Source organism: Drosophila pseudoobscura, chromosome X, assembly GCF_009870125.1.
Source record: "Drosophila pseudoobscura strain MV-25-SWS-2005 chromosome X, UCI_Dpse_MV25, whole genome shotgun sequence".
Lineage (NCBI taxonomy): Eukaryota > Metazoa > Arthropoda > Insecta > Diptera > Drosophilidae > Drosophila > Drosophila pseudoobscura.
In genome coordinates, this window is record NC_046683.1 from 59,880,473 (window position 1) to 59,896,774 (window position 16,302).

The following is a 16,302-nucleotide window of genomic DNA, read 5'->3' on the forward strand; positions in this document are numbered from 1 at the left end:
GAAAATGATATGGGGACATGTTATTTCAACAGCAGTTAATTGCTTGTATTTCTGATTACTTATCAATTAAAGAAATATAAACAACAAAATGCGCTCAAATTATATGATTATAATACAAATTTTCTTTATCTGAAAGATATATTTTTTTATAGATTCGATCCAATAAAGTATACATGTTCTTGATTCTATTAATGCTGATAAATAAAGCTCTGTCTGTCCGTCTGTCTGTGTGTCTCGTTTAACGCCTAGTTCTCAGAGACTATAAGAGCTGGAACAACCAAATTTTGCGTGCAGGCTCCTGCGATATCACACTGGATTAGGTTTGTTTCCGTAGAGAGAATGGCCGTATCTAGATCTGGATCAGATCATAATTTATTATAGCCAAAAGGAAAAAATGAAATTACAGTAGCAACTTTTATTTTAATATTTATCCCACAAACACATCGATTTTAGATGACATTTGCTTCCACTCGGTGACGCTGTCTTAAAAATATTTCAATTTAAGTTTAAAGAATATGCACTAGGGTATAGAAACTTCCATAACAGACATTTTTTCGAGAAATGCTCAAACTCAACGCCGAAATGAGTCTGAGGCTCATGCCGCCAACATTTCTAAGCACCAGCAACATTTGCGCCAACTTCAGCAACTTCTCTCGGGGTGCAAGCGTTCTACTTTGCTGGCCATTTATTACTTTGCGGGCAGCATAATTTCTAGTCAAGCAACATTTGAGAGCGGGCGTATTTGAACCGGGCCGTGCCGCCCTGAAACTCGTGAACGTGAAACATGTTTCGGACACATTCTGTTCGCTCTTGCTCACGAACGCGTATGGTTTGAGCGTTCGGTTCGACCGGCGTTTTGAATTCCCATACAAAACGCAATCAGCGTCGAACTCGAACTCAAGAAACGCAATCACCATCAAACCATCAAACCTGAAAAAAGTAGTGGAGAAAAAATAGCAGCAGACTGAATGGCAATGTATCTCACAAATTGAACTCGGTCGCGGACAAGGAAACAACAGAGCTATGTCGAATTTTTCTCTGAATTCAAAGTCCGTTGATAAAATTTTTGATAATTTCGACGAAAAGAAAATCACCTAAGAACGATATAATTCAAAACCGCTAGCACTCGGTCGCGCGCGTATCGGCTATACGAAAAGATATTGCAGAGCCCCCGAGAGGGAAATATTGAACATTATATTGATTATATATTGATCAACAAAATTAAAAACTGCAGGTTGAGTTTTCGTTTTTGATTTGAATTTTTTTTTAAAGAAGTGATTTGATTTTTTTGTGTGGTGAAAAATTGTCCGAATCTCGAATTTCATCAGTTGGGGTAATTGTTCCATAAAAGGACCTATCGATCCCCTGACTTTCGATTCCGTGAACGGAATATCATATCAACAGTGAGTGCGATTCGAAGTGTCCGTAAACCGTAAAGAACTTTGCACAAAAAACAGCAACGACAACAACAATACAAGCAACAACAGCCGGAGAAGCATCATCATAGACAACGGTTGTCAGTTGTCGGTTTCCCCTCCCGCCCCGTCTCACGGTCTTCGTTTGTGCCACCCGACCGGGCTGCATACAACCAACAACATCAGTCTACACTTGATATATACAGATATATATATAGTATATACAAAATATATATAAAACAAAAACGATCGATTCTGGTGTGCGCGTGCGCGAGTGTGTGAGTGCGTGTTGCATATATAGAGCCGACTGTTGCGACGACTTTTCTATATAATCGGGTAGTACGCACACAGATACACCCATCGCATCTACAGATACAGCTGCAGATACATAAATATATATGTATATATATCTAGCCAAAGAAGAAGATATATATGCGTATAAGCTGAACGCGGCGCACTCTGCTCTGTTTTTTCTTTTATAATTACTTTTGGCTAAAATTAGAAAACGTGTGTGTTGCGCCAGTGAGTGTGAGTGTGTGTCTGCCTCACTAGCACTAGTATCTGTGTCTGGCTATATCTCTGGTACATCATCATCATCATAGACGTCGTCAGAGACGATGTCTTCTGCGGCCGTGTGTGTGCCAGAAAACACTCGTCGCCAGTGAATCAGACTAAGACTAAGACTACGACTACGACTACGGCTACGGGCTATATAGACATCGGGCGAAGATCGCGTATACGGCTAGACAAACATTATCTATCGTATATCGTGCGGCGGCGAGGATTACACTTACAACTCGGCGACGAAGACGAAGACGAGGCCGAGACGAGCCGATCTCTCAATCTCGCGCGCGTGAAAATTCTCGTGAAGGAAAACCGCTTGTAGAAGAGTGAAGGAAAAATCCAACGCCACGCGACCTTACCTCTCTCGCTCTTTCTCTCTCTCCCTGTCTCTCGTTCAATTGGGGGGCGAGCAGCGGGGCGTGGCCGTGCGTCGACTCCAAAGCGCTCAAGTGAAACGTGTAGCTGAACAACAACAAGAATTCTAAACAAAATTTTTTTATTCAAACACATTCAAACAAATTTATCCAACACAGATAGTTTTGGCAAAGATAAAAAGAAAAACGCGACGGGCAAACAAAATGAGTCACCAGCGACAGCAACAGCAACAACAACAATATCTGTGGCATACAGAAAAGTGTTAACAAATTAATGCTACAAATAGTGAAAATCAGAAGCAGTCGAAAAAAACATTCTTACCCCCAATTGCATCTCTCTCCCGAGCAATCTGTGTCTCTTTTGCCCCTGCTGTCGCTCAAAATGCTACGAAACTATCGAAAGTATTTGCAGGATAAACGGAAATACGACAAGGCACAACGAGGACGCAGCAGCAGCAGTAGCAGCAGCAGCAACATTTGTCACGTTTAAACACGAATTGAGAAGGATATTATCAGACCAGCAGGAACCCCCTAGAAGGAGCCACTCCAGAAGCAACTGCAACGGTTAGAGCTGAGCTTGTAGCCAGAAGAGGAAGATCCTTTCAGATTTTGTACATAAAATCAGGGCAATAGCAACAACAATTTTGGAGGACGCCATGTATGCGCAACATTTGCGCAAATGGAGTCTAAAAACAAAAAAGCCACTAATGCCATTGATATTGCTAATTATCTACGTCAGCAACATGCTGCTGCCGACGACAGCAGCAGCCGCAGTGGCAGCCACACACCAACAGTTGCAACAACAACCACAGCAACAGCAGCAACAGCAGCAACAACCACAAAGATTATGGGAAGGCAGTGCAGAAGAAAGCAGCTACTATATACCACTGACTTTGGATAATGGCAGCGGGAGCAGCAGTGAAAGCGCCAAGAGTACTGGCAGTACCAGTGGCAGTGGCAGCCTCAGTAGCAGCAACATCGACAACAATATCTTAAGTAGGCTGCTCAGCCGCACCAGCAATAGTCTTAGTAGCCGTATCAATCTTAAGTTAAAGCCAGCAACAGTATTCGACGCCGGCAGCAATGCAGCTGTACAGCAACTGCAACAGCAAGAGCAACAGAAGCCACAGATGCAACAGCAGCAAGTGCCACATGCTGCTGCCGCCGTGTCAATGCAGCAGTCAATGCAAAAAGTTCCAAATACTTTAATAAATAGTCAAATATATAATTTATTAAACAATGGCAGGCCCAGCGAGGCGGCGAACAGTAAAATGCGTCGCCATATACCAACCACTCAGTTGCAACAGCAACAACAGCAGCCAAAGTTGCAACAACCTAGCTTACCGCGACCTGTAAGCAATTACAGTAGGCGAGCCACGCAAAGCTATCTCATCGAGTCCTACGAAGTGCCAGACAGCCAGATTCCGGATGAGGACAGCCCGGAGCAGGCGGCGCGCAATCGACGCGACGGCAACCAGCGGCCACATCGCTCTGGCCATCGTCAGCAGCTGCAGCAGGACAAGCGGGATCATCGCCGCCAGCGTCAGCATCAACGGCAGGAGCAGAGACTGCGCCAACACCAGCCGCCCCAGCAGCAGCGGAGGAAGCATCCCCGGAAGCACAGGGGACGACAGCGGGCCGGACGCTACTGCTCGGCCCGGGATCCCGCCCAACTGGCCTACTCGGCGCCCACCGTCTTCCAGGGCGTCTTCATTTCCATGTCGGCCGACCGGCGGGTTAACTTCTCGGCCACCATGAAGGTGCTCAAGGTGTACAAGCAGCAGCGGGATCTGCAGCTGCCCCAGCTGGTCCGGCTGCAGTTCGCCCTGCGCAACGCCAGCGGCGAGTGCGACATCTACAGGGAGCGACTGCTGCCGCGGGGTGTACTCCGTTCCGGGAACGATCTGCAGCAGTCCTCCGATATATCCTACATGATGTTTGTCCAGCAAACGAATCCGGGAAACTTTACCATCCTAGGCCAGCCCGTGCGGGTCACCCACTCGGTGATGGAATCGGTCAAAATGGCTGTGAGTGAAAATTATGGTGAGTTGATTTCGATTTTAAACTGGTCTAAGATATACACCCATACGTGCATATTGTAGGGTACTCTTGAAAGGTTTCATAGAATAGAGATATTTTCCCCAGAGAAGTGGGATATTAGGAAGTAAATATATTTGTTCATATCTCCCACATAATCATCATTGGAGATTTTTTTTGGATCGTTGAACCCCCACACACATTAGATTACTAAGTTGAACTCGTTACAATTTCCAACATTTTCAAAAAAAAAACCCTCCGAATGATCTGCTCTTCTTGGACTCTGTCCCTCCTTGTCCTCATTCCTCCTCATTCTCTTATCGCTGGACACCTTTCTTTTGGTTTCCTCTCATTTCCTTTCTTTCACTCTGTCGCTTTTACACCCGCTGATGCAGCTGCCTCTTTCTCCGCGCTTCTGTTGTTGTTGTTTAATGAAATTTAGCTGCTTTTTTTGCTGAATTTCTTATTTGCCAACTTCACGCTCTGCTAATATTCACCAGACCGAAATAATTTTATGCAACACACATACACACACACACACACCTACATGAACATGGATAGCGTTGCGCATGCGCCTGCCCGATGCAACTTTTTGTTGAAGCTTCTGCTGCCGTTGCAGCCGTTGTGCTCCAAGTGCAAGTCTAGGCCTCGTCTTGGTCTTCTTCTGGGATTCTTTTGTGCCTTCCCTCAATTTGGTTGCTGGGCAGCGGCAACAAAAATGTTCACATTTAGAATTTATAATACCCTTAAAGTGAGTGTTACGATTGCGGCCTTAAGACCTTAAATCCTACAATGTTATGTACTCGTAGTAAGTCCTGCTCCTGCTGCACTGGAGCGCTAAATAGACTTAGATGAAAATATAACTTCAATATCATATAGAGATACGTACATATTATCTCCAAGGAGATTTACTAGATCATTCATATGTGTGAATGTATATATGTATGCATATGTCGCTGCCATGAAGACTTTTCTGAAGGTTCTTTAAAGGGTATCCAAATCTTCGGCTTGGCTGTCCTTTCTCTGCTGATATTGAAAACTCATTTCTGGTCTCCGCAGTCTCTCCATCTCTATCTCTTCTCTTTACAGAGATCCAACTTCACATCGTCATCGTCATTGCTGTTCTTCTGCTAAGTCTTTTTGTTGTAGTCTCTGCAGTCGACCTTTGCGGTTGGGAGACGAGACCGTCCTAAGAGACCCAACCCTAAGTTCTGTTTCTGCTTCTTCCCCTTCCTTTTCCCCTTCCCCTTCCACTTCCCCTTCGCCATCGCCTACCCCTTCTTCTTCTTCGTCTTTATCATCCAGTTGTTGTTGTAATTATTCTTACGTTGCGGTTCATGAAGTTTGCGTCTGGAAAGGCGGCTAAGTGCGATCAACCGACCGCCTGCCTCCTCCCCCGTTATGCTTCGCCTTCGCCTTTGCTTTGCTTTTCTTTTTATTTATTTACATTTGTCTCTCTCTCTCTTTTTCACTCACTCACTCACTCACTCTCTCTCTCTCTCTCTCTCTCTCTGATCAGTCTGTCTCTGTCCTTGTTTCATTGCGGGCGCAATTAGATTTTTAATTCATTTTTCCTCTCCCTCTCCCGTCTCTCGCCCACACTGCTGCTTCTTTTTCCTTTTTCCTCTTGCTGCGGCTGTTTCAGCTTATGCTTCTTCCGTCATGGTTCCCGCACACCGCACACCGAGAGAGAGGATGTGAGTAAGAGAGCGGGTGTGTGGCCAAGCCTGGGCTTTGTTTGCCCTCTCCACCATACTCCGCACTGCGTGCGTAGATGAGAGCTGGAATTCGGAAAGGTGCATTTAAATAAGGTGAGAAGTGTCCACTGTCCACCGCCCTGCGTCTGTTCGAAGAATGCTACTATCGCAGGAGCACCGCCTAGCAATGCCTCACCTTATCTCAATGCACATTGCCTTCTCTTCTTCTGTTCGTACATATATTCCAGAAGCAACCCTTTGGTGATCAGAGGAGATCTGAAATCAGCTGCAATCAGCTGTTCCCTCGCGCTCCCTGGATCCCTGTCTCCCTCTCACACTCTTTGTCTTTTGGGGTTTATTATCTTGTGTTTATTTACTCTTTGCATTGCTTCTGTTTCTGCTTCCTTCTGCCTGCCCCTCCTGCGCCACTCCCTTGGATTCCTCCTATCTGCCCATCATTTGGCATCGACTGCCTGCTGCCTGGCTGCTGCTTCATCAATGAATGGGAATGGGAATGGGATGAGGAGTGCGAATGAGTGGGAAAGAATAAGAGCAGCAGAGGAATAACAGGATATTTACTTTTTGTATCGATTGATTTATTTTGCTTTGACTTTGATTTGGCGTTGCTTTTGTTGCAAACGCAGCGAATGTTTCGGGGATTTGCATCTTGAACTGCGGGTTAAGCGGGTTTCGAAAACGTAGGGGTCGGGTCTCTATAAAAAGCGATTACTCATCGAAATGCATACTAATCAATCCACACCCACTCAAAACGCTTCTGTAGAGATCTACTCCTTTCACTTTGGATCCGGCAAATATGCCAATTTCTTTGGTGTACCAAAGTGTTTTACATATGGGGCCATAAAGCCTGAAGATCGTCAGCCAGGTCGTTAAATTCTTAGCCCCCAATCAGAGCCACCAAAAGAGATCAAAAGCATCGAATAGATCAATCAAAAACTGACTCAGTTTTTGGGTTTTTGCAACCTGAAATCCATAGGTGTTATCCATAGGTGAGGGGAAGATTCGGGGGCTATTCGGGGGCGATTTACGAGTATTATCCATACGCCCCGTGTGACGACGCGCAGCTCTGCTTTCTGCTCTCGGGAGCTCTGCTTAAAACCAATTAAAATGCCTTCGAACCTGACTGAATCGGTAGTATCATGAATTAACTGGTCGCATTTTATGCCTAATTTACACCCACGCCATGAACGTCAGTTCTTACCAAATATAACTCCACACCACTCCGCTTCAATAAAACTGACTTGGAAATATAACAAAAAAAAAACCCAAAAACAATGAAAAGGCCATGTGAAAAATAAATAAAAATCGCAGGTATTTTTGTTTTTGGTTTTCGGGCTATTATAGTTTTTTTCCCCTTTTTTCGGACTGCTGATTGCGGCTGCTGCCGCTGCCGCCGGTGTTGTTGTTGTCGAGGTGTTAAGTAAATTAGCTGCTCATAAAACATGATTTGATCTGGCAGAAGTCCGCGTCAAAGCAGAATCGGCAGCCCATCTTCTCGGATATTTATTTGTTTGTTTGTTTGTTTGTTTGACCAAAAGCGGAGACAAACTGGCACAAATCAAATATACTCATACTCGTACCCACACGCGGAAGGTGTACGAGCATTATTCACAGATATAGATTCTTATACCCTTTCCAGATGTTTCCCATGGCAGAGCATTTCCGATCCAATGATCCAATGAAGCTCAGATATTTTTGATTGTGTTTCTATGCCAAATAGCTATACAGTTTTAGAGCAATCTTTCTTTCATGTTATATGATACATATTTATAAAAGTATTTGTCAGGGATAGCTGCTCTACACAACGAGTATGCGAGTATATTTATTATATAATGCTTTCCCCTCTTATGCTGCACTAAGCATTGAATATTAATTTTGTTTTGCGGTTTGCGTCTTGTCACATTGCCAAAGCAAAATAATAATCTTTAAAAGATTTCATTGAGAAAAGCAACACCTGAGAGAAAACCCCCAGAGAACCTTGACAGCGGGTCTCCATTTCCCGCAGCAGAACTTGGATGGATAACTGGCGACTCTTGTTTCAATTGTCAGTTGCCTCTCATGCTCTCAGCTCTGGCTCTGGCTCTCTGGTTGCACTTGTTGCTTCTGAATACTGCTCTTATGTTTAGCAAGCGATTACAAAATGAAAATAAAGAAAATGCTTTGCCAGAGCGGAAAATGCTCTGCACTGTTCGTATATTTAGGTCAACGCCTACGAGTAGAAGCGACAAACTTACTCAACGGCACCCACAATTCATCATTTCTCCTCATCTTTTCTTTCGTTGGTGTTTTTTTTTGTCATTTTGGGGGTGTCTGGTCTACCTGGTCATAAGATTTTAATACATTTTCCTCTCGCTTTTTGAGGAAATCATGGGTAGGGGGTATGGGGCTCATTTAGCGTCACGCCAGAGAAGATCCAACGACGACAGAGACAGCTTTTCGTTAGCTTTTGTTTGTTGGTTTTTGGTTTTTTGGTAATTAAGTATGAATGGCGGCGCTAGACGACGAACCTTGGTTCATTTAGGTATAGTACTCGTAAGTGTAAAGGGTAGCCCCAGTCCCAGTCCCAGTCCCCAGTCCCAGTCCCAGTCGCAGTCTTCGGGTAGGGGCCCCTCTGGGATTTTGCTGGGACTGTGGTCTGCGGACTGGGGGCTGCCTGGCGGGCCGTTTGGCATGCGGGAAATAGAAAATTATAACGAAATGAAATTTTCAAATGGCATGCCATGTTTCCTTGCCTTGCCCTGCCATGTCTTGCCGCGACCAGAGTCGCCTCGCGACTCGTCGGCTGCCTCGTTTATGAGTTTTATGCTATTTCTGGCCGCGCCGACAGCAGCAACATCACGCAGCTGAAAGCCATTCGAGAGTAGGAAGACATCTTGGCCGCCATAGACTTGCCAAAAAAAAAAACAAAAAACAAAAAAAAACCAGAGCAGAACAGAACAGAACCATCCTCTGAAAAAAGTCAATTGAAAATATAAAGAAAATCTTATGCTTGTTAGCCCTGGGCCTGTAGCTGCAATTTGCATCCATTGGTTGCATCCATCGTGGCGCTAATGGAGCAATCTTGGCCGGATGGAGCAGCAGCCCAGCCGATCAATGGAGCCCCTCTGTTGCAAAGCGGATGTGACATAATCTGATTGCCATAAATACGAGGCGACTATATAGCCGAAATGGATAAAACGCCTGGCATTCATGGGGCATCAATCGAGATCTGTGGATCTATGGGTCTATGTGGATCTACTAGATCTGTGTCGGCGCGATATCAAAGGGAAGACGTAGGCCCCACAGGTGGCGCTTCCTCAAGCTGGTCATTATTTGAAGGGTATTTGGAGCAAGTCGAACATTGTATACCCTTTTGCGAAATCAATCAATGGGCTCTGATTGAATGGTTATTTATAGGGCAAGGATAAACTACTTGGGAGGTGGATGAAAAGATGGCCACAAATGGCTCTTCATTTACGACTTATCTATTGACCAAGCTAACATACCCCATTTGGAAAAGCCGCCACTTCAAACACTTCAAACACCACCTCAATTAGCCATTCAGCATTTGCGTTAATTTTCGCGGCACTTGCGGCACATTCCAAAATACTAAAACACCAAAAGAAGAAGTGGAATATGTGTATAAATACATGGCCTGAGAAAGATAAATGATAAGAGATCTCTTTGGACGGACTAATTGTTTCGCCTGGCTGTTAATTTCTGCCTGCATAATCGCACTGCCCTCGGGGCCACCTTCTGCTCCACAAAAACAAAAAGAAGGCTTCAACAGTTGCGCACGCGGCCAAGATTAATGGATAACCCCCAACGGACCAACCAGCCGACCGACCAACCGAAACAGAGATAGATATTGATTGATATTTGAAAAGTGATTTCGGCTCGTAGTCTGCTTGGACTCATTATTAGTTTCCCATGGAACATTTTCACAGCTAATGATTGGACGGATAGATGGATAGATGGATGGATGGATGGATGGATGGAAGCACGAGCTTCCCAGCAACCAAGAAAGCCAGCCAGCACTCATACTATATACTTACTCGTATTCCAATTTTCGGCGCAGTTCCCAAAAGTCAATTCAATTTGCGTTGGCGGCTCCACGGCTTTGAACTCGATCGGTGGGCGGGAGATGGTTTGGTTGGCCAAAAATCGTTTCTCTAGTTTCGGGGTATTTCAGGAATGAAACTAGGCTAGGCTAGGCTTCGAGTCTTCAATATTTGCGGCAGTCTCTGCACAGAGAGCAGAGCGCTCTCCTCCCCCCTGGTCACCTGGTCCTGCCCAGAACTTGCAGCTTGGAGGAGCCTCTTGCTGGCTATCTTAATTACGCATTAATTACATCAAACATTAATAATTCCACATGCCAGCGGAGCGTCTGCTCATCTATCTACTTCAGTGGCAGCAACACCTCCTCGATCTTCGCCTTTTGCTTGGTGTTGCCTGCCTCTTGGTCTTGGTTCTTGGTTCTTGGTCTACGTCTCAGTCTTAGTCTCAGTCTCGGGTATCAAGGCGGAGGCTCCTCCTCAGTATATTAAACTGTCTGTCACCCCCTTCCTGCAATCCAGCACCCTGCATCAAATTGCAAGCCATCGTCTTCGTCGGATCTTTGGATCGTTGGTCTGTCTTGCGTCTGTCTGGGTGTTTTGCCTCTTGCCACTGCACTGTGGCTGCCCCTGCCTGCGCCCTGCCAAGTTGAAAAATTTGCCTTTGATATCGACTGGTGGCATGCCACATACTCGTACTGCTCGCACTACTCGTATACGTTCTGGCTTCTCCTCTGGCCTCTGGCTCTGAGCTCCCGCTGCTGTGGGGCAATATTTTCTTTTTAGCTGACGATTTAGCCAATTTCCCGATCATAATCGCCCTCGATCCGGCTGCCAGAGGCTGCAATGAAGAAGCTGTTTGGCTCTTTGGCTCTTTGGCATTTGTCTGGTCCAGTGAATGGCTTAATCTGGCGAGTGTTGATTCAATAATTCCCCACCAAAGTGCTTGGAGAAATCTGGGAAGCAAATCTGTCGCCTGTCGCCTGTCGTCGGATACCTGCGTGGGAAAATCTCTCGTTTCCTGGACTAATCTGCGACCGCCCTAAAGAGTCAGGTTCCAAAGGCCCAAGCGGACAGGTAACTGGCCACATGTTTGGCCGGAAATTCCCATGCGCCTCCTGTGCTGCCTCTGACCTCGTCCTGACATTGTCCTTATGACGAATTCGTCATAATTCGTTCCCTACTGCTCTCAGGGCATTTCCAGCATTTGCGCTTGCCTTGCAAAATGATATATGAAAAAAATATGTATTATTAGCGGAAGAAGCGGGCCACCAAATTGCATCCAATCATGGCCAATATCTGCCCCTGCCACTGCCACTACTACTGCCAGTGCCACTGCCCCCAGCTTCGGCCACTGTGCCCCATCCTCTTCTTTCTCTCAGGCTGCTGCCGGCCGGCAAGGTGACCGTGTGCTATAACAAAATTTTTATATCGAAATTGCCGCTGGTCAACGCGCGCGCCTGCCCAATGGCCACGTTAAGCGCGTGTTGGCCTTTTTGGTTCCCAAGCTTTGTTTGCCACAAGCACAGATAAAGATACACACACACACACACACACACACACACGTACGCACACACACAGAGTCACAGATACAGATACGGCCCCGCTCAGACAAGTTGGAGTTGCATTTTTAGCAGCATTTTTGTGCGGCATTTTATTCGTCGCCGCTGGCAACAAATTTGTGCTGTGGCAAGCTCCGAACAGCGGCAGTGGCAGCGGCAGTGGCAGCGACAGCCACCACGTAGTAGTGGCCACTGCCACTGGTTGGCCACCAACTTCAGCCTCAGCTTCACCTTGTGCCCCAAAAGCTATTTAAATGGTATTTAAATGTGTCTAAAAGTAATTTTTTTGCGCATTTAATTCGCATTTTTTTGTTCGTCCAGTATTTGGCAAAGCACTTAACGACATTTATGAGTATATTTTATGGAAAATGGAAACGAAACGGCAGCGAATGCCTGACATAATGCGTCATAATTGAAACGTTTTGTTGTTGTTGTTGTTGTTTATTGAAGTGGCAGATTGAGTGTGGCAGCAGCTTACGCCTGCGGAGAGGGGGAGGAGGAGGGGGCGGGCGGTGGGTTGGATAGCATTTGATAAGCAAATTAAACATTTGGCTTCCTCCATTATCTGGGGTTCCTCCTGTGCCCACACTGCTTTGGAAATAGTTTCACACACCATCCCCACCAAATGATTTCAACTTGCCACCAGCAACAAGTTGCAGGTAGTCCATGGCATGCCACACACAGCAGCCACTGCCGCTGCTGTTTGTTTGTGCCTCCTCCTGCAACAAAGAAGGCAACTAGAAACTAGCCATTGGCCACCAGCAGCAACAGCAACAGCAACAGCAGCAGCAGCAGCATCGCCACATGCTTGACCAGAGACCGACGAGACCAAAGCGAGCGCATAAAGCATAAAAAACGCAAAAGCCACAAGAAGTTTCAAGTCGAAAAAGTCATTATATGCGACAACCAAGTCGTCGATATTGGCAGCGACGCCATGCAGCAGCAGCAGCAACAACGTGAAGAAAACGACCAGCTACGAAGTTGTACATACCCTAACAAGTTCTATGCTTGATAATAGATTCCTTTAGCTGCCAGAATGCTGTTAGATGATTCGACAAAACACTCTCTCCACTACTAGGTCCTCTGGCTGTAACTATATCTCTGGGAACAGAAGCTGTACACTAAATTGATTCCGTTTAGAATTACGGCCTAAATACTGTGTGCACGAAGGCTCTGGGCCAAAGACATGGCCTTATCAATTCGATTATCCATGCCAAACATCTTCTCACAGTAATAATACCCTCTTCAAGTGTATGACAACAACTACGGCGACTTTGGCTTTGGCTGCGACACATTTGCTTAAATAGCAACAGCAGCAGCAGCAACAGCAGCAGCAGCAACAGCAACAGCAGAGCCCATTTTTTTTTTATTGCCGCAGTTGGAAAATGCAAGACAAACGGCTAGAGAGGGGCGGGCAGAGGGGCAGCACAGGAGAGGTGGACGAAAGGTGGTTGGGTGTCTTGGATTTCCAGTTTTCGGTTCCCACAATGCAAAATTAGGTACGAAGCGTCGTCCCCATGACGTAATTAGCATAGAGCCAGAGCGCAGTCGTTGTCGGGAGCCCATAAAGCGTATTTACCGCACAACGCGCCACACAGACGCACCACAAGGGGCAGTGGTAGGGGCAGCGGCATAGCAGTGGCAAGAGGAGGGTGGCAGTCAGGTGAGCCATTGGCCATGTTGCGCATGTGTGGCGTGCGAACGTCGCAGAGCAGAGCAGCAGTGCAGCAGCCGCGCAGCTGGTGGACGAGTACGACATTGCCATAACTCATATGTGGCACGGCTGCTCTGCTGCTGCATCGGTTGCAACTTGCAATTGTCGTGGCAGTCGCTGTCGCTGCCATTGGGGGCCACAAATAAAAACATTTCGTTTAACGATCTTTATCGATTCGATTATTGATTGTGTGTTCATGGTTTTGTTGCAGTTACAGTTGCAATATCAGAAGCAGCAGCAGCAGCATCAGCAGCATGTTGCCAAAAGTAGAAGCAACAGAAGAGTCTATGCCTCTTTGCCACCAATTATCCACCACAAGACTATCTTTCAATCTACAGAGCAAGAGGTGTTGGTCATCCAGAAGCCATAAAAGAGCCATCTCCGCCATTAACCGATTACTATGTTAGTTTATTCAGTCTCTTCAATCTAACAACTCGCTTTCAATCATTAGATTATACGGCCAAGACAGAGAATACTGCAGCATTCAGGCTGCAGCATGTTGCCAGCTCATCTGTCGGACTTCATCTTGCTGCATTTTCACCTGGCTATATGCTGTTCTACTCGGGCACTAGCTCGGTCTCTCGGTCTCTCGCTCTCTCTCTCTTTCTTTCGTATGAAATTCTTGGCATAGTTGGATCTGACAGACCAGGCAATTGTCGGCTTACGGGCTCGGGCTCGGGCTCCTCTTTGGCTCTGCTGTCCGTGGTTGCCTCCTGCCAACCACTTATTACGTAATTATTTAGCCGAAGCATCGCCCTGGGGCACGTGTTGCCAACTGACTGGCAAACTGGCAGCACTTGGGCACCTGTTTCAGCCTCAGCCTCAGTCTCGGACTCGAGGACTCTGGGACTGTGTGGGACTCTCGGGGCCTGGTCTCTCAGCTATTTGTGCTATAATTTCTGGCATGCAGCAGCCACAGCAGCAACATCAATTCAATTTGCATGCATTTGCCCTCAAGCCTCTTGCCTTAGTGCTCTGTGGATGTTGCTGTTGATGATCATCTATGTATGCAGCTTGTAGCTTGGAATCCTGATAAACAGTCTTTGCTGATTAGGAATTTATTGGCCCTAACTGCCAGCCAATTTAGTTACAGTCAAGTGGACACGTGCCCACATCCGCATCTGAGTGCACCCCGTATCAAGTCGGTTGGTAAAATATTGCGGCAACAAACAGTTAACGGAAGTTGATAACTGTTTCACGCTTTTGGGTTTCGCAATTAAGCCGAATGGCATAGAAATTTTGATGGTTCCATAGACCATAAAGTAATCTCGACACGCTCTCACCCGGCAACGACAGCTACAGCTCCAGCGACAGCAGATAGGGAAATGGTGCGTATGAGCAATGCACTCGGATGGTGACGAGCCTGAGGGGCATACAAACTCATTTCATCGATGAAAAATGAAAACTATAAGGGGCTACTTAAGGTGAACCTCGAAGGGGGTGAAGTCAAGAATGAAATAGTTGGAAAACGATAGACGATTTCGCTTTTTCCTTCATTGAAGCTTCTCCTCAAACGATTACAACGACTTAGCACTCGCTCAAAGGTGTTTCAGCGAGTAGCGTGTAGTATTTCCATCCGTACTCTCCGTTCCTGTTCTCTCAAGCTTCTTCCCCCTTCGATCGATGGCCTGCCCTGGCCATTATTTTCCTAACAATTTGAGTCTTTTTTTGTTTATTTATTTCCACATTAGTTAATGCGTTTATAATGCGCAAAGGAAACAGCACCACAGCCCCGCGCGCACCAGCAATGGGAGCAACATTGTTGTGTGCCTGCCTGCCTGCCTGCCTGCCTGCCTGCTCGCCTGTTGGCGCCTGCTTAACAATTGACGGGCAATTCCCACGCTGCGTATGAAATAAATTTTCAAACCAAAAATTGTGCGCACAACTCTTTACATTTTAATGATGCCACCGCGCACTGGGCGAAAACTTTGAAGCGGCCGCGTCGGCAGTCGAGTCATTTACTTGTTGTCGAGCGCCCCATTATACTCGTAAATCTGCTAGCCAGCCTATGACAGTTTTTTTAGCTTCTCTTTTTATTTTACTTGTCTCTGTTTCTGTTGCTCATTTTTTGTGTTGGTTAAAGAAACAAAATCACACCAAAATGTGGTTTCTGGGGGCCATTGGTCGGGTTGCTACCGTCTGACGACTGACGACTGACGCCTGACGTGACTGCAAATGAGCATCAGGGCCAAAAAGCAAGAGAAATATATATCAGATAGCACCAAAAGTGAGAGCAGTTCGATGTGTGGGTGCTGCTGCTCGGTGCTGTGTACTGGGTTCTGGGTTCTGGGTTCTGCGGCTGGGTTCACTGGGTAGATCGAAAGATACGCCATGCTTATCTTCGAGTATTACTTAAAGATAAATTTCCGAGAAATGTGCGAACTTTACGCCCATGACGTATGTATATCGGATGTTGCGACACAGTACCAAATTTTTGATAAAAATTCAACGAATAATGGTGACTGGTCTCGTATCAGACAGATTGGAGAAAATAGTTGTTCCCCGTTGGTATCGATGAATCTTGAAATTGGGCCGAATCACGCCATGAGTCATAGAAATAGAAAATAAGGTAACAGATCGATGGATGTCGATAGATCCAATACAGCGAGTAAAAATTCAGCGAGTAAAGAGTACGAGTATTAGAACTCAAGGTGGAACTCACTCTCACTTCTCCTTAGCGAGTAGCGATAAGCTTTTGTCGCTAAAACTACAACCATGCAGTAAAAGACTCTAGCCTGAAGTCTAGAACTATTTTTTAGTATCACAACTTGTGGAGAGCGCCACTCGCTGCTGCCCGGATGATAACTCGATGTGAAGTGGCTGAAGCACTTTCGAGCAGCGATTACCCAGATGGCAAATGAGGAGAGGAGGGAGCTATGGAAGAAGA

General features: G+C 46.1%; 1 protein-coding gene across 7 annotated transcripts in view; it reads left to right on the top strand.

The window, feature by feature from the left end:
• The first annotated feature begins 595 nt into the window (after positions 1–595).
• vn (membrane-bound neuregulin protein vein) overlaps positions 596–16,302 on the top strand; it is a 34,658-nt gene continuing 18,951 nt past the window's right edge. For 5 of the 7 annotated variants that reach the window (XM_033382352.1, XM_033382354.1, XM_033382355.1 and 2 more), the window contains exon 1: positions 3,010–4,396. In XM_033382352.1, coding sequence (XP_033238243.1) covers positions 3,010–4,396 — 1,387 coding nt within the window. Of the gene's footprint in view, positions 4,397–16,302 lie in introns of all 7 variants that reach the window. The other 2 variants (XM_033382356.1, XM_033382351.1) reach the window with 2 other exon arrangements.